The sequence below is a fragment of the Egretta garzetta genome, unplaced genomic scaffold, assembly GCF_000687185.1.
Source record: "Egretta garzetta isolate BGI_Z169 unplaced genomic scaffold, ASM68718v1 scaffold425, whole genome shotgun sequence".
Lineage (NCBI taxonomy): Eukaryota > Metazoa > Chordata > Aves > Pelecaniformes > Ardeidae > Egretta > Egretta garzetta.
In genome coordinates this window covers 1989268-2011893 of record NW_009259796.1, presented here as the reverse complement: position 1 = coordinate 2011893, position 22626 = coordinate 1989268, and the positions used below count along the sequence as shown (strand labels likewise).

Below are 22626 nucleotides of genomic sequence, written 5' to 3'. Positions count from 1 at the left end.
TGTTTCCATTGTAGTCAACATCAGAAGAGTTTGTATCATCGTTATGCGAAAGACACGACTTAATTTCTCTGCTGGCTCATTACTCAGTGGGCCTCATGAGTTTCACCCCCTTCCTAGAAGAGGTGATAGTGTGGAAGTCACATGGGCAGCAGGGACATCAGCATATAGCAGCGTCTTTCACAAGTAATCAAAACAAGTGAGTGGCAGCCAGGGGACATGGGACAAGTGACATTGTGACATGTGGGACAAGTGGCAAGGAATGGATTTACTAGCTCTGTTATATGCAATCAAGAACAGTTTGATACATGAATGAAGTGGAAATCCTGGAGATAAAAAGCATGGTTGAGGATCACACAGCAGTGAAGCCAGAGAACGCAGAAACTAGCTGACATACGAAATGAAGACCTCCCATGTCAAAATGGCAATTGCCCTAAAAGGCTTAGAAGTATAGATATTTCTGGGCAGGGGAAAGTAATACTGCAAGCACAGTTTTCTTTTGAGGTTTGGCTTGCTGTTTTTAAGTAAAGTACCTGGTATGAAAAGGAAGAGAGGGCAACTTTGGAGGGTCAGAACAAGGTGAAGACGAAAGTAAATAAAAAATACTGGATTGTTTTGAAGTGGATATCCTGCCTCTTTTGTAATCTATTGGTTGTATAGATTCCACAACATTCATTCATGCAGCAGAAAGCCCAGATTTTAACACAGTCAGGCTCCCTTTGCAAAAGTCTAGGACCAGAACCAAAAGGCTAAATTCTTAGAACTAGGTAGGAACTGGAGGTGTAACAGATCCTGTTACTGTGTGACCCCTTGCTGATAAGAACAGTATATGTTGGTGAGATGAATATTTCCACTGATGCTCACAGATGCAATATTATTTCAGGAATTCGGTGAGCCTGTATTGGCCAGATAGGATGGTCTGGAATAAATAACATTCCTTTTTTTTTTCTTTGCCCTTTTTTTGCTGTGCTGGTGGAGTACTGCAACGCTCTTCTATGGATTGGTTCAAAGGTTTACCAAGCAGTTTATGATGATGATGAAGTTTCATTTTCTGAAGTTCTTGGAATATAATTTTTCTCTAACAATAGATATATTTCAAGTCCATTTTTCATGATCTAGCTACTGCATATGACACCGTATTTGTGCTTGATAAATTAACTGTCCATAGAATCCAGACCCCTTTTTAATAGTTTAAAAGGCTTGAAATTTATGACAAATACTTTGGAGATTGCCCATTTCATCTTGCTTTTGTCTTTCCTTCTTTAGCATAAACAGAGCTTATCCCCTACAGTCAGGTAGAGCATAAAGGAAGAACTCTAATTATTCAATGTGTTTGTGATACCAGGGCATAGTATTGAGGGTAAAAGGGCAGGGAAAATTGATAAAGATGATGGTCAGCTTTGCTATGCCCAGTGAGGAAATCCCTTGTAAAAGTAGTTTCACGGTGTCTCTTAAATATTTCCAGGATGGACGTGTGTCATAGCATAACTCTTCTCTGCTCAAAAAGTACTTTCATTCTAGTCTAGTAGTACTTTATACAAGTTAATAACATGCTCAAACCATTCTTTCTTGGCAGCAGTTCTCCTGGAATCTTGTATGGGGCTTTCTAAAATAACACAGCAAAGGTAACGGAGAGAAATTAATTGAAAAACATCCCCATTTCCAGGGGAAATGACTCAGAAGCCAGCGTTCAGTTCAGTTTGTGCTGGGCACCCTCTAAGGCTGACATTTCTCAGACAGTGATCCTTATAATTGCCTTAAGTCAAGAGAATTCCTTCTGTCCCACTGGTGATTCTTACTGATAGGTAGAGTCATGATATAACTAATTTTAGTTCAGATATCTTCAAAATATAAGAAATTCTTTTGATCAAATGGATCTCAGACAGAAAACTAATAAGAAACTTTAAACCTTTCTGGGTTTAGTTATTTGTTTACCTGTATTTGTGTTACTTCTGTGGTGTTAATTCTGTTATGCCATTGAACTTGAAGGTAGTTTACACAGGAGTAAAATGTAATCAGAGACTAAAGAAACAGACATTTGACAAACACCAAATATAGGTACAAATATTCAGTTTATGTTTCACTTGATCATTGGCCTGATGAGGCAGCTATCCATTACCTGCAAGTGTTACTTTCCTACTTTTCACAATTTCTAATTGTGATTCCTTGTTTATTATATATTAAAATCAGCAGTTCTATAAAGGATATTAAAAGATACTGTAACTGTGCTGCTGAATAATGAAGTTGAGAGCTGGGATTTGCAGGAAATAGTATCAGCTTTGAAAGCTATGATGGGTGTCTGCTTGATGCATATCTCAGTAGATATGAGGCTCTATTTATGATTATTTTAAGCTTGCTTCTTTTGTCTCTAATTTGGATCCTCTGCCCTTCCATTTTATTCTGTATAGATTTTGCCACACTTTGATCCCTGAGCCCATTGAATAACAAATTTTGCAAGGGAAAGACAGCCAAATGTTCTTATATCATATTTTTCCCTTAAACTGCATTTATATTCAGAAAGCTGCCTTTAAAAGTGACATCGTGGGCTTCCATATTTACTATCTCAAAACCTTTTGTATTGTGTGCAGTCAATTAAGATATAAAGACTTTTCTATCAACCAATACATTGTCGTTGTTTCAGTGTCCTCCTCATCTGTAGGTAACTGGGAGTTCATTCAGTCTAAGAATATGAAGTCTGTCAGCCTGTATCCTATACCTCCTGATGAGATTTATTAGGAACTGTTAGCAAACAGAAAAAAATATGATTGCTTCAGTATTGAGTCATCACATGAAAAAAGAGTGTTTATTTCTCTACTGCACTTGTATTTTAAAGGCATTTTTTTAACCATGTATTCATGCAGTTTCTTAGTGTCTTTTACTACACTATTTCAGCTACCGGAGTGAAAAAGAAACTAATTTAAGTTCTGTTTATTTCCAACATGTATCTGAGTGCAGACAAGATGTTATTCACACATCCTAGACATATCGGTATAAGTAAGTAATAGTGTTAAAAAAAACTTCTATTCATAAGTGGGCCCTTATGCACACACAATTAATAGCTTTAGTGTATCCACACATAAAACTGTTCAGCCTACGTACTTCTTTTTCAAAAGTGTATAAGCCTCATTCCCTGCCAACTATTGTAGAAAGTATGCACAGAGACACACTTAGCCAAGGAAGAAAAGAGGGAAATACAAACACCTGTACCATCAGACAGATGACAAAAAGGTAAAAAGGATTAACACGCGCAAAATTTTCCTGCTTAAAGAAAATAGATAGCGTATAGATTTCTAAGGGTGGGAAAAGATGGTGAAATGGGGATGAAAGAGAAAGTAAGAAATTGAGCTGATGAAAGCAACAAATGAAGATTGTGAAGGCATGGCTAGAAAAAAAGCAGCAAGAGTGCAAAAAGACAAGGCATGGTGAGAAACCAAGATATGGTATACTGTGTAAATACAGATCATGACAGTGACACATAAACCCATAGCTAGGATTCTTTAGAGGGAGGAAAATCTCATTTACTCATAGGGATGGAGGTAAAACCTGATTATTTTTCTCTGGTGCAATTTTGCAGTTTTATGTTGTTTTGTTAGGAATGTGTATGTTAGAAATCCTTAAGTAGCTCATTGAAATGTGCTCCTGAACTGTACAGAAATTGTGAAAAGTCTAGGAATCAGGACAGCCAGTTCTAAAGAGTGATGCACTGCAATCAGGTGATGAATCTGAATTCAGAGAAGGAAGGAGATTCTGCCAGAAACACAGGGAGTTGCCCCAAGACCCTTCTGTTGTAGCTGTCTTCACACAAAATTAAGTTGGCAGAACTGGAGGAACTGAGGCTTCTGTCAGCCCAGTTTGAGCAGTGGCAGGCTTAGATGGGTGGCTGCCTGTGCAAAACCTGACCTAGTACTCACAGATCCAAGTGAGATCTGCACTGGACTACAACAGGCGTAGGAAGAGTTGCCCTACGGTACTGACTTGCATGACCTTGCATCTTTGACAAAGATTTAGGGATTTCAGTGCCTGTGAGCTACAGTTCTGGACAAACAACTAACTGCATCTCTGGAGTCAGCCATAGCCTCATTCCAAATAAATACTATTTGTGATTTTATTCCTATGAAGAATCCTGAGAAGGCATGACTTTCACACTGTGGAGGGGAATAAAATATAATTAACTGAAAGAAAGCAAAATACTGGATGGAAGCTCAGCCCAAACATTTCACTTACTGGTTCCCCTTAGACAAGATGAATTTGGCTACTATTCCAAATATTGTTACAAAGGCTTATGTACTGAGCAGCCATTCAACCAGTCAAACAGAGTAACTTATAAATTAGTACAGCAAGGAGTTAATTGTGCAACAAGTTAGTGAGTGATTTTAAAAGGTGGATGAGAAATCCTTTCCATCTATTATTTCTATAATAATGAAATTATGGTTGTCCATCTGCTCTTTTTACCTTTGAGGAAGGGTTTAGTCCCAGCTTATTTTGTTGATGATAATTAGAGTTTCACGTCACTGACCATCTGGAACAGGAGATGTGAGCACTGGGAAACTAACCAAACTTGCTATTAGCAGGAACTTTAAAAGAGCTTCTTTCCCAGAATAGGAGAAATCCCACATAAAATGATGGTGTCCTTGCTTAATAAAGCTTCCTTTCTTTTTTTTTCCCTGAGCCTTACTGTACAGACCAGTGTTGTGCTTAAATCAGGGGGGGAAATGCTATGGAATTTCTGTAATGCTCGTTACAGCTGGAATTTCAGTGTGAAAATGGAGGCTTGGAACAGAATGTTTTTGGAAGGTAATCCTCATCACTATGTTTTTTGACTTTTTAATATTTCATCTCCCTTTTTCCAATATGAGCTCCACATTAAAATTCTACTTAGCTTCTAGTTAATACACGCTAAAGGTCTTTCTAGCTATAAGTTATCTAATTGGCTCTGTTTTGTTTATGCAATTTATTTGAATAGGCAGCCTTCAGTTGCAGTCTGCTAAGCTAGAATAGATTTCAGCGAGTACTGTTATGGAGATTGCCCTCAGGGATGTATGAAAATGTAGCTTAGCTAAAATCAGCTGGGAATGTCTGTACTTGTCATATCCAATCAAATCAGACTAGCTGCAGGTATTTCTGTCCACTTATACACAAACAAACTGATAACATTTAAAAATACAAAATGCAAGCTCACAATTAAGAACGCTGCTTGCAGTGCTTGCAAATCACATCTAAGAGGCAATTATTTAGCTACATTTTCCATACAAATGACCAAATTGGCATCAAAGCTTCTTCATTTCAAAGATTTCTATTGGGAACTCTTCACAACTGAAGTACACCCTGGTACGAGTCAGCTTGTTTTATGAGCTCTTCCAGATGTTTTTCCTTATCCAAATAACCTTTCTCTAGTGAATAAGACAGATTTTCTGAGAGCAAGATAATTACACACAGAGTCTAATTCTACTTACAGAGACAACTCCCTTTTAGTTTAAAATGAACATATTGATGCTATTTCCCTTGAAGTGTTCCAAAAGAAAGCTCATTTCATCCTCTCTGGATGAGATACTGTACATAAGAGTCTGTATGGTACTTGCAGTAGGTCAACATATTTTTCAAGTCTTCTTGGCAGGGAAGACAGAAGAGGAGTACGTATCAGAAAGGTGAGGGAAAGCTTGCCGTTGCATTTACTGGGTACCCACTAATACCCATTCACTGCTCAAATCCTTTCCAGATTGAAGAGTACAGCTATCTCAAAGAGACAGAGGTTTTGTTACAACAGGATAAACCCCCATCAGAATTCTTTTAGTCTTTGGAGATCAGGTTGTGATTACATGAAAGAAGAATCTGTTCACACTGTGGGAGAATGGACTGCGTATTTCCAGTGGCTACCCAGGAGCACTAGGAAAGACTGAAGTCTCTTGTGATCCCTCTGTGAACCCCTCCAGAAGCTATGTGCTCTTTATAGAATCTAATTTGAATTTCATCATTCTAACCGGCTATGAGCCCTATTTTATTTTTTTTTTTACCAACAGCAACATCAGGTAAACTGGTTCCCACTAAGCCTTGGTCTTTTAAGACTCAAATCCTTCAGCTACTGAATCTGTTAAGAGTGAATCAATGTAACTCTACGTGAAATTCTTTTGCATGTGCACGTGTGCATATATGCTTAGGTTTGGATGGGGAATCATCCATAAAGTACATCAAAATAATTCAAAACTTATCAAGTACTCAAAAGTTACATAATGCCCCAAATAAATTGTCATGTCTTACAGAAGAGGAGTTGAGAGACACCTTCTGTAAACATTGTAATCAAATGTAATGCTTAGGTTTATTTTTCCATGCACAGAAACCTCCCTCTCTCCATATCCAAGGCATTATTTCAGTGTGTGTTTCACCTTTTGGATTAGGAACTTCAATGTTTTCAAAATACACTTCTGTCACTTGAGCAAAGAGAAGAATTGATAACAGTAGCGTGCACAAATGTTTTCTCTCTATACTGGTTCTGCAAAATGGCTAAATTTTTTAAAAAAGAAAAAGTCTTTAAGAAAAGTGCAAGTGCAACACGGAAACCTAGTCTAAGTGGTGTCATTTTGGCAAAGTCACAAACCATGAAAAAATAATACCCAGATAAAACTAGGGCACTGCCTGGCATGCTGCAGGTATGAGCTGGATTGAAAGACAGTCAGACACTCAGTTGTGCGAGTGGCCCTGAGAGAGGACAGCATGGCAAAGCTTCTGCATTTCTACTGCATTTAGGGACATGGCACTCATGAACATTTGCTGTAAAGACCATTGTATCAGAGAAAAAATCTAGTCATGTTATCGGTTTCCTCTTAATGTGTTTGGTACTTTGATGTTCCCTAACTAAATGCTAATTATTATGATCTACGTATTCTGAATGTAATATGCATATGTGTATGTTATTTGGATTCATAATGAAATTTCAGTACATTTCTGGGGAGACTTAGTGACATCAGAATTTGGATTTTGAAAAGGAAGGTTTAAATATGATTAAAACTTTGAACAAAATAGCATCCCAAGAATACATTGAATAAACCAACATTTGCAATTTTCCCTTAGTAATTTCTCCATTACAAAATCTCACAAAAGTGAAATAGTTTTTAAACATGCAGCATTTTCATTTTGTATCCCTATTCATTGCATATTTATACTCACTTTAAGGAAATCAAACAGCTCTTCCTTTCTACTTTGTTCTACTGATCTGTAGCAAGCACAGCCAGAAATGATAGTGAGAGAGATGAGAATAATGGAGTGCCTAGCAGGCTGCTGCTCTCTGCCTCAGACACACTGGGAAAGGGTTATAGCTAGATGAAAATATTCCCAAAGAAAATATTTCAGCTTCTTGGACCATTTAACAGTGTACATCTTCTTTATTACAGTGTTTTTATTCCTACAGAGTAATGTTAAAGGTATTTCTGCACCATCATTTTAGGATGTTCAGTGTTTTACATTCTCTTTCTAAACTTAGCAGGACTTAGCCCATAGCTAGGAGAGTGTTTTCATTGTGCATTGGTAGAGTGAGGCAAATGCAAAAGTTCATGAGGCAAAACTCCTTCATTCTAGTAATAATGAGGGTATGAAGCCAGTCAGAATTATTTTCATTTTATTAATAGCTGTGTTTAAGCCTCATGGAACTGCCTGTCTGTGAAAACTATCTATTTTAAAACTAAGTGGTAGAAATTAGTGCGTTATACCAAATGTTTATCCATAAATCAATGGAGTCTTCACAAATCCAGAAGGAAAAATTATCTGTTTGCATGCCAGTCATTTCTGTGAGATTTTCCACAGTACATTGGATCCAGGCCACAGGTGATAGCAGACACCTTAATTTTAAATAAAGGGAGATCTTACTTAACTCTTTTAATCTTACCAATGAGGAATAGGTCACAACCAGCTGCCAGTTACATGTCCAAAAATCTTAGCTTATGTACTGAAGAATAATGCATTCTTATCAAGGCAAGAACTCCCATCCAGTGTATTTGGTATAAGGTCTCTGATTAAATGATTTGCAGTATATTTAAGGAACTGTAGGACTTTTTTAGGATTTTTCCAATTAGCTTTTTGATTGTTCTTCAGGAGTGTCGTGTGTTTACATAGCACTGCTTATCATTTGTAACTCCTGTACCAGGGATAGGGAAATAAAGACTGTACCAAGAGTTTTGAGAAAAACAACCCTGAAGGTAGAAGTCAGAAATATGGAATGTGTGTGTTCTAGTATTTCTCTTCTTGCTATAATCTTTAAGGATGAAAAGAATTTTTATCATTGTGATTGCCTTAGAGTTTGGAACTGAAATTTTATCCGCATCAAAATTCACTGCCTAATTGGTGCTTCCTCCTCTTTGTTTTATTTTACCATGAGTGAAGTTGAGTAATCCTCCAGAGTAAAGGCTATTTGCAGGTGTCATAATCACCACTGACTTAACTCTTGAGCAAAACAATTTCCACAGTGTTCAGCATGTTCAGCAGCTACATCCCTGTTGGTCTCAGCAGCCCCAAGCTGCTGAAATGAACCACTGAGGCTGTGAATAAGCCAGCTATGGTTTAGAGCGGCTTCAGCCAAAGTAGTCTTTTGAAGCTCCTAGGCAAGGAGAAAAGGTACAAGATGGATGCAAAGCCACCTTTCAACCCATCTGCCATCCTGCCCAAGTCCTGTACTCCGTCGGACTACACAGACTATCTCTAAACACCTCTCTTGTTCATGCTTTGGGCAATTGCTTTTCAGTCAGCATTTGCTAGATATAGAACTCCAAACTTTTTTTCAATCTGAAGTAAGTCCAGAGCTATTCCTCTATCACCTTCTCAGAAATTCTCTCCTTAAATAGGTTTTTCTCTAAAGTGGCTTAAATGGGCTATACTTTCCCAACACAGTGCTTTTTTCCAGCGGATGACTATTAGTACATGTGTTGGGGCTTGTCGAATTACACCTCCTTTGTAAAGCACTGCCCAGTGGTTTTGTTTTAATGTTCTGTGTCTAACATTAAAGGTATAGCACCAGTTTTAAAGAACTTCAGGCTACAGAGTGATAAGGCAACAAGCAATAGGTACGATTGCAGTTTTAAAATTCCTACCATGGTTTGGATTTTTCTTTTCATAAGCTGTAAAAACCAAAATTTTAGCATATTATCAAAATGGTAAATGAGGAGAGCTTCAGGCCTACCTTGCTCCTACAGGAATATTACTGCCATTCTCTATGGCTGACCAGCTTTTGTAGCGAGTGAAGCGCCTTTCCCTAAGGTGAAATTCCATTCTGTTCATTTGCTATATTTGGATCAGGAACAGAAACCCACAATTCAGAATATCCCTAAATCTCCATCCTCAGCTCCAGTATATCAAGAAAACAAAACATACAACATGTTTTGTTTCTGACATTATTACTGCCAACACTAGAGCATACAATTCACATCTGGATTTATTTTAGACTTTCTCATAACAGCTGCATTTCTTGTCTTCACTTGGATACATTTTTAAAAATGAAAATTGCCATGGCAACAGCTGCAACCATTTATTATAAAGCAATAGAAGTGGAACTAATATTTGTGAGAGAAGCTATGCTATCAGGATAGTATTTCATTCAGACAATGCCAGAGTCATTTTTCCCTAGCCTTTCCATTTTTTTTTAAAGAAAAATATAGAAAATATCTTCAATAATGAAATGTAGGTGGGATTGAACAGCTCAGGAGATTAAAAAGATTTCCTTCTTTAGATTACTGGCTCATCTCAAATCCAGATTAGCGAGAGGCAGAAATTATCATCTGTTTAGTGGGCACATGAAAAAAATTGATAGGGGTACCGAGATTTGAAAATCTCATTCTCATATAAGTTATGTTCTCAACTGAAGCAAGACAAGAGACAGCAAACTGAGTACATTGGGGGAAGAAAAGATGTAACCCATCCTCAAAAAGTGCTAATGTCTAATGCAAAGGAAAATTTCACAGGCAGTTTGCAATGCTGACACAAAATAGTTCAAAATGAACTACCCTTACATCAAGATTTTGCTTCATACCACTTGCAAAGTTCTATGCTACCTGAGATACTAGTGTACTATTTTCCCTGTTAAAACGTACCTAAAGAGGGAAGTTTTGCACTGACCTAAAGGTCATGTTGTTCCAAGTCAGGATTGAAGTAGGGTCATCCAGTGTATGGTTCATGTACATTAGGAATCACATGGCCATTTCATTTGTATCCATTTCCAATATTTCTCAGAGCATTAAACTTTTTTTTTTTTTTTTAATCTGCACAAGATTTTGGGTAGAAGATCAACAAACTGTACTCCGGATGTTGAAAATGTACATGAAATATAAAACTGTTTTCCTATTTAAACCCCTTCTGACTATGATAAAATGTGCTTTGCAAGCACAGACTGTACAGGCACCACATACCATGTTGTGGACACATACCAAGGATCACATTTCTTCCTATTTATTACACATTAGAGAGTCTTAGGCAAGAATGAGGGAGAACACTGAAATAGAAAAAAACTTTAGACAGACTTTCAGGCTTCTTTCACTCTAATTTTTATGGGATTTAATGTAGAATCACAGAATCATTTGGTTGGAAAAGACCTTTAAGATCATTGAGTCCAACCACACCTGTCCACTACTAAATCATGTCTCTAAGCACCACCCAACTTTTAAATACTTCCAGGCATGGTGACTCGACCACTTCCCTGGGCAGCCCATTCCAGTGCCTGATAACCCTGTCAGTGAAGAAATTTTTCCTCATATCTAATCTAAACCTCCCTGGGTGCAACTTGAGGCCATTTCCTCTTGTTCTATCATTTGTTACTTGGGAGAAGAGACCAACACCCACCTCACTACAACCTCCTTTCAGGTAGTTGTAGAGGGCAATAAGGTTGCCCCTCAGCCTCCTCTTCTCCAGGATAAACAGCCCCAGTTCCCTCAGCCGCTCCACATAAGACTTATGCTCCAGATACCTCACCAGCTTCGTTCCCCTTCTCTGGACATGCTCCAGTGCCTCAACGTCATTCCTGTAGTGAGCGGCCCAAAACTGAACATGCTACTCGAGGTGCAGCCTCACCAATGTTGAGTATACAGGGGAAGGATGACCTCCCTGGTCCTGCTAGTCACACTATTTCTGATACAAGCCAAGGTACTGTTGGCTTTCTTGGCCAACTGTGCACACTGCTGGCTCATATTCAGTCAGCTGTTGACCAGTACCCCCAGATCACTCTCTTCCAAGCAGCTTTCCAGCCACTCTTCCCCAAGCCTGTAGCACTGCATAAGGTTGTTGTGACCCAAGTGCAGGAGCTGGCACATGGACTTGTTCAACCTCATACAATTGGCCGCAACCCATGGATCCAGCCTGTTCAGGTCCCTCTATAGAGCCCTCCTACCCTCAAGCAGACCAACACTTCCACTCACCTTAGCACCATCTGCAAACTTGCTGAGGGTGCACTCAATCCCCTCAAGCACTTCAGTACTGGCAACAGATTTTTCTGTCCACTCTAGCAACTACCTGCATCCTCTAGCAGCAGACTTAGCTATGTCTGGGATATAATATTTTAAACACAAACAGTAGCTTACAGATCTCTTAACAGACAAAGAGTACCCATACTTCCTTGACTACTCACTGAACTCCAGCTTTTTTCTGAACAAAGATCACCATTTAGTCCAGCTTCATTAAAATACTTTTGTGTCATGGATGGTTTATTTCATGAAGGTAACAGAGAGGAAAAACAGAAGAAAAACTGAAACTACTTCTGTTATGCCTGAGAAAAATTTACAAAAGCATGTGGTTCATACATTATATTTTTAAGAGACAGAGATCTGGTAGAAATCACAAAGATACAGTTTCCTTTCAGTTTCTCCTGCTCCCTTACTTAATGCTTTGAATTCTTTGTAGCGTATCACCAGTGGTGTGCTCCCAATTCTGTCCTTCCTCTTCGACATTCGTAGGTAAGCTTTACATCCTCTGTTACCCTTAAAACAGGGCAGTTATATAGAACAGTTGAGGCTTGGCAGACCCAGTGGCAAGAATGGCATCCTTTCCTGTTTAACTGACAAAGGAGAGAGAAGCATTGAAAGAACTGGCTATTTTTTTTCCTCAAGATGAGGAGGACTGGGCACTTAGAGCTTCTTCACACTGTCTCTGGGAGTACTGAGCTGCCTACAGACAGGTCTCCTGTGAATTTGGGATGCTGTCTATGAACAGAAATTGGACACACCAGCCTTAAACACCTCAGTCTCAGGATATTTGTAAGCAAAGGCCACAGAAGAGAAAAACTCTTTGAATATTAAATAAGAACCTGCTGTACATGTTTTTTTCATTGATCTGCTAAGCAATCTGACATTGCCCCTCCACCCCTTCGTTCAGGTCCATTCAAGGGGATTTCACAGATGATTATAGTGTACCGTAGTTCTGTTTAGCCATCTAAGTCTCAGGGAGAAGTTGACTTAAACCCCAGAGGAGGGTGATAGGAGTAGGATTATGCATTTGTGAAGGATAAGGACTAGCTGTTATTACAAATGGAAGGCTGCTATTCATTCCTCAGTATTTCACACTGCAGACAGGTGTAATGAGTTCTGCTACAATGTTATGACAATGAGTCAAACCCTAAACAAAGGGAGTACTGTCTGGCATAAAATATACATCATTTTCTGTTACTTCAGTCTTAAGCTTTGCTTATCCTGAGCAAAACCATGGGCTGCGTGATTCTAAGAAAATTACAATTCAGTAAGGGTTTAGTGCAAACTGTTTCCACTTAATCTCTACTAGTTGCCCATAAGGGCAAAGTATTTGTCATGGCTAGCCAAGCTCCTTGAAATGTTCCTTAAAGTGTTTGATTCACATTCTACTTTTTTTTGTGACACAAGTGTATATCTGGAACAACTGCGCTGAATCAGTAGAGATACTTCAGATACTCATCATTGTAGCGGTAGTTTGAGGCTGTTTCTCATCTAGAGCAGAATGACAGTAAATCACAGTCATTTAGTGGTAATCTGCTGCAGCGTTCTAACGTGTATCGCGCAGTGCAGGCAACCATCAGGCTACATCATTTTATCAACAGGGAAGTAGAATTCAGTTGACATAGATAAATGTCACATTTATTTGCAAGAGTGCTGTCACTGTAAAAGATGAGGGTAGTTGAAAGTCTTCATTGTTTCATCCTAGAGTTAAGCCCATAATTTTAGTACGAAAGCAGAGTTTAATTAAGACCACCCATCCTTCCAATAATCACCTTCCCTCCCTCTTATGGACACATCAGTCAGCATCTTCTTAGTGTTTTATTCTTTGCAATCTGTGTGTAGAGTAAATTAAGGCCCATAGTATCATTTTTTGCCACTTTTGTATGAATAAACCTGAGCTGTGGATGGAATTAGGCCTCCACAAGTGCATTAAACCCTTTTACCTACGCTCCTAGAATAGTTGCAATTACACATGAATTCAATTTTTGTCTTTGAAAAGAGATAAATCATTTTCACTTAAAATCCTTATTCAGGGCATCATCACCCTGGGCTAATGGTAAGAACTGTCACATAAATGGAAGGTTGTGTAAATATTTCAGATAAATATTTATCAACTCTGCTCTGAGTAACTTTGGAGGCTGGTGGCTCACAGACAAGAAATTGAAGGATAATACAAATGTGAAGAATGATACAATGAAGAAGAATAATGTAAAGGTGATAGGAGATAAAGATCTAGCCATGTAAGAAGAAAATGCTGCACAGTATTTTATTACTAGAGAAATAATTAGATCATTTTACACATTTGGATGGTTGGGTCTAGAAGTGAGAGAGCTGGGAGTAGAAGATAGTTCTCAGCTCAGGTGTCAGGAGTCAGGAGACAAGGATAGTTCAGGCTCATAGACAGATGCTCATAATAGTGTTAACGCACATAGCACATCTGATTCCCTTAATGGCACAATATATAAATTTAAATTTTAGGTTCTCTTTTTGGTTTTTACCATTTTCTTTTTGTCCAGGAAACAGTTTTAGCTGACACGTATCTTGGGGATTATTGCACTTGGGTGCCTGAAGATGCCTTCACAAAGTAGGAGGTACTCTTATTCACTGGTATGCCCTGCCTGGGTTGTTTAATTAGCATGATGCAGTAGATTTGGTTCAAATAACATATAGGAATTTATTTCTTTTTTCCTTCAGATACTGATTGGAGATTTTTTTTTTTCCTCATTAATTGTTTTTTTGTTAACTCAGAGGATTGGTGGTTTAATCCATCACTGGTTCATAACTTGTACAGTCATGTTTTCTATGCAGAAAAACTGCATATTTTTTCCAGTACTGTTCTTATAAATAAATTCTACTTTGCATAGGCATAAGTGATTACAGAGAGATGCAAGGCAGAGGAGAAGTCTTCATATTAATAGAATAACAATTTACTTATATATATCTGTTCCTCGGTGGTTGGTTCTTTGTTCTGCTTTCTTTGCACTATGTGCATCTTCACAGCTGATGAAGCCACTAAGAGCTCCCTAACTGGGAGGACAGACTTCAAGCTGCTCTAGATACACGGGTCATTTCTCTTCATGCAATGTTTGAAAAGAATGGAAATTAAACACCGGGTTAGATTACAGTTCTGATATCCAGATGAGAAAGGATCATAGTTGCAGGCACAGAAATCTGTAAATTATGTGCCTTTTGATATAATCAGCTCATAAGTAAGGATAGTCAGACACTGGTAATAGCATAAGACAGAATGCAGTGCACGCTGTCACAGACGACACGCTATCAGCCACCTGTTTTCTACTGATGTGCTTCATTCCTCTCAAAGATATGGGATAGGCTTTTTGGAAAAGAGTTGTCACTGGAAAATAACTGTGATATTTTCAAACAGATTTATGAAAATTAGACATTTAGAAGCAATAGCAGTCATTCAAGAATGAAACATTCCTATACCAAGCCTCAGATAAATGCTAACATATTTTACTGTTAAAGCCTTAGTTTTATTTTACAAAGAGTTTTAAGTTCAGGTTGCTGTTCATCAGGACATCTTTCTGTCAAAGACAGAAACAGGTAGTATTTGCCTAGAACAAGCTAATGAAAAATTGAGATACTTGTACAGACATGTTAGGACAGCACACACGATGTCTCAGACGCACAGAGCTAGAGAAGCTCCACACCAGATCAGATAATGACCTTAGACTTGAAACTGTGCAGCCTGCAGGCCCATTAGGTCATTACTCATTGCCAAAACTGTCATCTTGCATCTCTTTTCTATGTGTCTGTAGTGACTACAGGTCTACAGTGACCAAGTTCTGACCAGAATCAGAGGGAGGGGTCTTCCTAGCACCTCTGTCAGGAGGGGCTCACAGGGGTTTTTCCTTGGCACCAGGTTCAACCTCGTCAAGCTGGATGAACTAACAGGTCCTTTTAAGGTGAAGGTGGTGGAATTTTCAGGGCAAGTACAAGATCACTGAAATAAAGAGATGGCTTCCAAGGCTCCCTAAGGAGGTAGAGCAGGCTTCCTAAGGGTAATGGCTAGGGAGGCAGAGGAGAAGGAAGGAGAATGACAGATTTTCTGCAGTCCCTGGTGTTTGAGAGTAGATGAAAACTAACATCTGCATTAGGGAAAGTCTACCTGGAACAACAAAAACTTCTTATTTTCTCTGACTGCACTGCAAGCTGCTGCTATGTGTCAGCTCAGGCCTGAACACAGAAGAAAATGGAAATAGTTACCAGTGTAGACAATGTTTATCATTAGCTGCCAAAAATGACTCCTGATGAGCTAAGCTGATTTCTGACTGCCCAAGTTAAGGGACCGCGTCACTCAAATTCTGCAGCCGCTTTGTAATACTGCTGACAAACTTAGTAAGCTATCCGGTTACATCAGGCCTGAGGATGCTTTGTGTTACCTAAAAAGGAGCCTAAATCTATCTGTAGAACTAGCATATGATATTTTATATTAAGTGAAAATCTAGCAGAGCACCTGAATTCCTTTTTATTTTCATGCAGATGTTGCTTTTCCTTGTAAATGGGAAAACATATATTTTCCATAAAGTCTGAGAGAGCTTTACTTTACCAGCATGGCTGGTGCTTTGACATCTGCCATCGGCCAGCCACTTTGGACCTGATAACAAATCCATTTTGAGAAAGGTTTCCATAAACAGTAAAAGCCTTATATACAACAGCATTGAGTGTTAGTTTGATTTAAAGTAATCAAAATAAAATATCCTATAATAGTTCATAAAGTCTGGAAAAGCCTAGAAAGGAACAAAGGTAAGGAGATAAAAGAGGGGAAGCAAATATGCCATGACACAGAGAAAAAAGAACCCAGTGTAATCCCAGCTAGGACACAGTTTCTAAAATAACTGCTAACCCTTTTTTCTAGAATTAAAACAATAGCACTACTAGCAGTGTGTTGAAACCATTTTGTGAGTGGAATAAACGCCATGATGTGATATATTGCCAAGGAGAATAAAGTTTTGGATATCCAGAAAAATGCAGGTTCAAATGCTAGCCACTTGAGCAGTAGCTCAGCCACCATAACCTTTTTTTCTTTCAGTCCTTATACAAATAGAAAGCTTAATGCGTGTGTATCTGTGAAATCCCATGTTGCTGGAGCCTTAATTCTCTAAACATTTGCAAATATTGTCAGGAATAAATTTCAGGGAGACAGATTTCTTTATACAGAAGGATGTACAGAATACTCATCTATGTTCTTTTAATGCACCTTCTGTGCATTTGTGTTGCTTACTGAGCACTGTTTTAAACATGTCTGAAAAATACAGTACGTTTGTTTGTTGTTGGAAATTTTCATCTAGAGGATCTCTGTATATTTTCCTCAAACTACTGTTATAATTGGCTACTTTTGCTCATTCTAAAGCCTTCCTGCACTGGGGTGTCTCCTCTTTGCTCTCCCTTAATTGTCTGCAAATCTTCTCTACTTCATATGTGCTTTTGTTGGCTTAGAGTACTCCCATCCCAATCTTACCTCATTCGTTTTCACTTTTATAGTTCATCTACTTACTAATAGTGTGTGAGGAGCTATTTTATGAGGAAACCTGGAAAGCTTTACCAACCTAAAACTTGCCAAGAGAAGGTGTAGGTGTCTGGTGCTGTGCATATGCTTTCACATCTATCTTCTAGTTCAAGCACTTACATTGTAGGAAAATTACAATTCTGTCTTCTTGGCTTTCTTCCAACACTTTAAGGAAAACTATATAGCTAAAAAGTTGTGTGAGAACAGAAATTGTTCAATTCAATCCACTTCTCTAAAAGCTCCAAGTTTTCTAACACAGTATAGTGACCTACCTTTTTCTGTATAATGTCAGAAAAAAATAACCTTCTTTCCCTCTTAAAAACAACCTTGAACTCTAGATTTTTTTTTTCCTGGCCTGTTTTATTTTTCTTAATTAGCAGCTGATTAAATCACCTTGTAGTTCTATAATTACTTATCACCTGAGGGAGATCCCACTTCATTCAATGAAGGTATTTTAAGGAATATTTGACCTTCCTGTATTTTCAGGTAGTTTTTTTTTTTTTTGATTGTTCCTGATTCTCTTCTGTGCAGCGTTATGTGGCACATGGTAGCATGGCAACTAGGAAGGAAGCCACTGGGCAAGAGGAAGCCCTTTGACTTAGCAAGTGCAAAGAAATCTTCCTCTCCATAGGTAATAAGCTGGTTTCGTGTTAATCGAATAGACAGAAAGAGGAAGAAAGGAATAAACCAGTTTGTTTACTGGTTATTTCTAATCATTGATTCCACATCATTCTATTAGAAAGTTTCTGCTGTTTGCACACATTTTCCTTCCTATGCTTGAGTGTATTTTCTTCAACATATTGCCTTTTTCTAAAATTCATCTGATACACGTGTTGCATCACTTTAGCTTATATCAAAACCAAGGATCTTTGTGCTGTTCCGCTAGTTACAACTGATTAACATCTCTGTTGCTGCCACACTAGCCCATGGCACATCAGGCCTTGACAGGAACAAAAGGTAGGATACAAGATTTAACCTCACTTACAGATTTTTCCTCAAAAAAACTTCCATTACTTACTGAAAAATCTTTGTTCTAATCCTAAATGCTTTCAATTTTTTAAAAAAGGAAAATACATTGTGCTACATTCACAGGCTGGGAAAACATACAGGAAGAAAAGGATCTTAGGAATAAATAAGATTTTCCTTGAGAATAACTAAAGATGTAAAAAGTAATCAAGATGTAACTGGAAACATTACTGTACTCTTTCTATCACAACAGCAGTTCTGCTTATCATGGAGATCTTTAGTATTTTATCCCCATGTAAATCCATAGAAAGAAACATTCTTTGTCATGCTGAGTTCTCATCCTAAAATGTTCTTAACAGACGAGGGGAGGGAAGAAATGGAATGACCAGTGTGTTACAACTGACACAAACTGTTAATCCTTGTTTCTGTTACAAGCAAAAGCCATCCTAACTTGCAATTTATTGTATAAATAAATATTGCCCGTATTTGTTTTTTGAAAGCTGTGAAAGCACTTGACCCTGAACATTCTTATCGGGTCAAGGAAGCACAGAAGAACTGGAAAGAAAAAGAGATCTGTTAAGTAGTTTTCTAATGTAGAAAGTGCTGGCTAATCCTTATGAGAACCAGCAAGGAAGCTAAGAATTATTAACTCCAACCTGAAGGAGAGGCAGAGGTTAGCAAACTTACATATAGATAGAAAGTAGGGACTGGGGCAGGTGTTTGCGAGATATGTCTGTCAAGCATTCAGTGAAGACCCAAGAAAAATCTTTTATTTCTATCTCTCTACTCTATCTCATTATGGGTGGCAGATAAAGCATATCTTTGCCATCAGTTCTGTTTATTTATCAATCTCTGAAAACAGTTATCTGCTGCATTTATTCTCAGGATTTGCTTAATCCACCTCTGATACAAATTTACAGAAATAACACCTTTTTTTCTTATACTAGTTCAACAATTAGAAAGCCTCTAATAATTAAAAACTAAACAGTTTCAAATTTAGTATCAAACTCTCACACCTCTCACACACTGCTTGTTAATGAACTGCAATCAGTTTTTTGTATCAGGCACAGAGAGCAGATAGCAGAAACGGCAAGTCATGCCAGCATGTTTCTTGAATTGCTCTCTGAGGAAAAGGAAGAAGAGTAGAGGTGCTGTCAGTTTAATTATGGTTCTCTCCAGTGTTAAACTTCGCAATTTTGGGTTTAGGTCAAATAATTGGCTTGGCAGGAAGTACTGGAATAAACAGGATAAAATAATGTTCTGTTGAAATACAGCTTATACAGAAAAATTATTGGGTAAATTAGTATGCATTTTGCATGCTTGAATGGGTTAAAAGTTAGTGTTAAAGAAGAAACCATTCAGAAAAGAAATAATAACTCTAGTACAGAATAACGCAAAATGAAAAAATAGAACTAAATACTCTTTGAGCTGCAAGGAAACCTGAGTTCTGGGAAGATTTAGACCTGAAACCACAGTTAGCATAACGAATGTATATTTGTTATGGTGCTTTTTAAAAATCATGGGGCTTGGGGGGCGTATTGAATAGAAAAATTACCCAGTGAGAATGAGTGACTCCGCATTTGTTCCTGAAATAGCCACGTTAGAATAGGATGCTTTCTTCTGGTTTTCTCCATACCTGGAAGCTGTTGGTAAATTAGAGGGCAAACTGGAACCCTAACAAACAACTTTTCTTGCCTTCAGATTAACATACTTAATAAAAAGTCAGCTAATGTCTATAGCTTACATTTGACTACTAAACTTTCACTCCATGTCAGGATTTTTTTTGTTTTACTTTTTATTACTGAGCATCCCTTCTGTGGGCAGAGCCCATCAATATAATAGAACATTTTTCCTTGGTTTTACAGCGTAGTCAGCTTGACCTCTCTGAATTGACCACTCAGTGCTTGCGGCAGTGCCAGTGGCACAAAAGATCATTTCCTGATTTATAATTCTCTAAGCAATACAGAACAGCAGCTGCAGTCCCTGTGTACTTATTTGGGGCAAATATCGGAGAACCATGAGGCTGCTTTTCTGTCAAGACACACCTAAAAGTTTTAGATCTAACCATTCCAGTTACAGTACCAAATAGTTTCAACTTTAACTAACTAACTAAACTGAAGCCATCCCTAAGCGTACAATAAACAAAAATACACTTAGTAAATTAGACTATAAACATACAATATCACAGCTGATAGGATTTCCTTTGATAAAACTATTCCATTGGTTTAGAGAATGTATCTATGGCTTAATGTAGTTCTTTACTTCATATGGGGTCTAAACCAATAAATTTTGAGTAGGCCAGAGAGGACAAACATTTCAGGAATCATCTGAAGGCAAGAGAAGCAAAGAATTATAACTGACCCCTAGTCTAAGAGAGTCACAGTTGGAAGAGAACTGAAAATTTAGATAGCAACATGTTGTCGATGAGCATTTCCTCTGGGAATAGTATTTTGTGTGCTTACATTAACAGTACTTTCCGCTACAAATCATTTCACTAGTTTTGTGGTCGTGCTAATCAGCATAACTGGAGATACCAGATTTTGGTGCTTAGTAATTTCTGTTGTAGTGGATAAATATCCACCACTCGTATTTAGTAGTGCTCCACCATATGTCTTTAGAAACCTTATGCCTTTTGTACAGACTGAAAGCATGAGATTTGTTTTCACATGTCTTCCTGTTATTTGAAGATTCCTAAATGAATGCAACTGGTTAGGAAATCCTCCATACAGAGCTTCATCTCTAAGCCTCAGCTCCAGATGGAAGACATCAGACTGCAAGGATCACGTTCTTAATATGCAAGAGCTTAAAGTATTCAAAGCATTTTAAAAATTCAAAATTTTTAATGGTTAAAATACCAATCATTTTCCAGCAATCCAAGCTACTTTCTGGAATCCAATGCCAATGCCAAGCTCAGTACATTTTCTTTGACAATGAACAAAAAAGACCTACAGTACTGAGAACAACAGAACTACAAAGAACTAAAAGGTTGCTTAATTAGTATTTGGGAAGCTTAGGGCTATTTTCTATCTGTTAAATTTAATGTTTCAGCAAGCAAAAAGGCATACATACTTGGTGTTACTAGTGTTCTGGGCAATAACTGAGTAAATACTGGCAAATAACAATGCTGAAACTCTCAGAATTGCTTTAGTGCACGGCCTTCCCTTTGGTGGCATCATTTCCCATTCAAGAATATTCTTGATGGCTGTACTCAGGGGTGGGCTACAGGAGATAACCTTTGACAACTGCAGCAGTTTGTTTCTGTGGGACAACATCCATTCTGTCCACAAGTTTCCCTATTGTTGAGCTCTTGATACGCTTTCAGCTATATTTATGAACGGTTGCACCAAGAAGGGAACTACTGGGTGGTTTATGACAAGATTGCTGCTGCAGATTTGGTACCTACTGTGATTTGTGTCACCCATTTGCGCCTCAGCCATAAAGCTACACTTTTTATCAAGAATATTTGTGAATATATAACTGCTCTGAAGACATATGGCCAATAAATAATTCAAAGTTATCTATCTTCCCTGCAGTTTTCTTATATACCTACCACCTTTTAATGTTTAGTTGGCCTGGAAACAATATTCTTTATGGCACTTCTAGTATAAAAATGTTTACTGACTGGCAGTAGACTATTGATTTCCAGTATGATACCTTGAAAATAAAGCGGTTCTCCCCCCCAGTCTCCATCTGCTTTGCTCTTAATTCTGCTATCAGCCCAGAGAAGCCTTGTTTTGCATTTTGAGTCCCTAAAAATGTCCGTTTTCAATTACTGATTCCAATATCATAACAACGTGATTGAATTCATTATTCCTTTTTCTCTCCCTTTCCCCCATCCCTTTGTTTTCTTTTCAGCTCTATATCCATTTACAGTCCTAAGGAGAATCCTAATGCGTTTGATGCTGCTGCTTTCTTCCAGTCAGTGGGAAATTTCCTGGGGATCTTTGCTGGATCATTTGCAATGGGATCCTCTTATGCTGTTGTGACAGCTTTAATATCCTTTTACAGTTTGTTTTCAGAGAGAAAATCTATATATTTTGGAAAAAATGTGTGATCTGAGACTGACCATCTTTAGTTTGAGCCTGAACCTTTTCACTATTGATTCAAGACTTTGCAAACAAACAGTCAAATCATAAACTGATGGGAAATTTCACTTGTCAGAATCCACAAAAAGCTTAATTTGCATATTTATTTTTAACATTAGGCAAGACTCTGGTCTTTATTTTACTATTTCTAAATACCTACATTTTTAGGAAAGCATTTTGAAATATTTTGAAGTTAAACCATGAATTTGTGAACTACAGCAACTTACAAACTACAGACTAGCAGCAATTATACATAAATACAAGGCAAACACTAGACTACAAACCAAGTCAGTCAGTTTGCCTAAACTAGAAATAAAAGGCATATCTGTTGCTCTGCATTTTTTCTTGCACTTTACAGTACTTCATGTAAAATACTATCGTAGAAAGAGCAGTGATTTTCATCTTGCTTGCACTGATGCAAATGTAAACAAACGGCAGTTTGTTTACAAAGCTGGACAAAATTACTGTCTTTTCCCTTTTTCTGGGAAAAGAATGCAAAATGCAGCCAATTAGGCATAAGTTCAAAAGCCACAAAAGTACTTGAAATAGCTGACTTGTAGAATGTATCAGTTTAAAACCTGTGCTGGATTTTCCTCTTTGTTTGAGATAATTTAGG

The 22626-nt window shown here is 37.9% G+C and overlaps 1 protein-coding gene across 1 annotated transcript in view; it reads left to right on the top strand.

Moving 5' to 3' along the window:
• SLC9A9 (solute carrier family 9 member A9) overlaps positions 1-22626 on the top strand; it is a 209070-nt gene that overhangs the window by 62038 nt on the left and 124406 nt on the right. The window contains exon 7 of the mRNA XM_009639760.2: positions 21781-21919. Coding sequence (XP_009638055.1) covers positions 21781-21919 — 139 coding nt within the window. The remainder of the gene's footprint in view (positions 1-21780; positions 21920-22626) is intronic.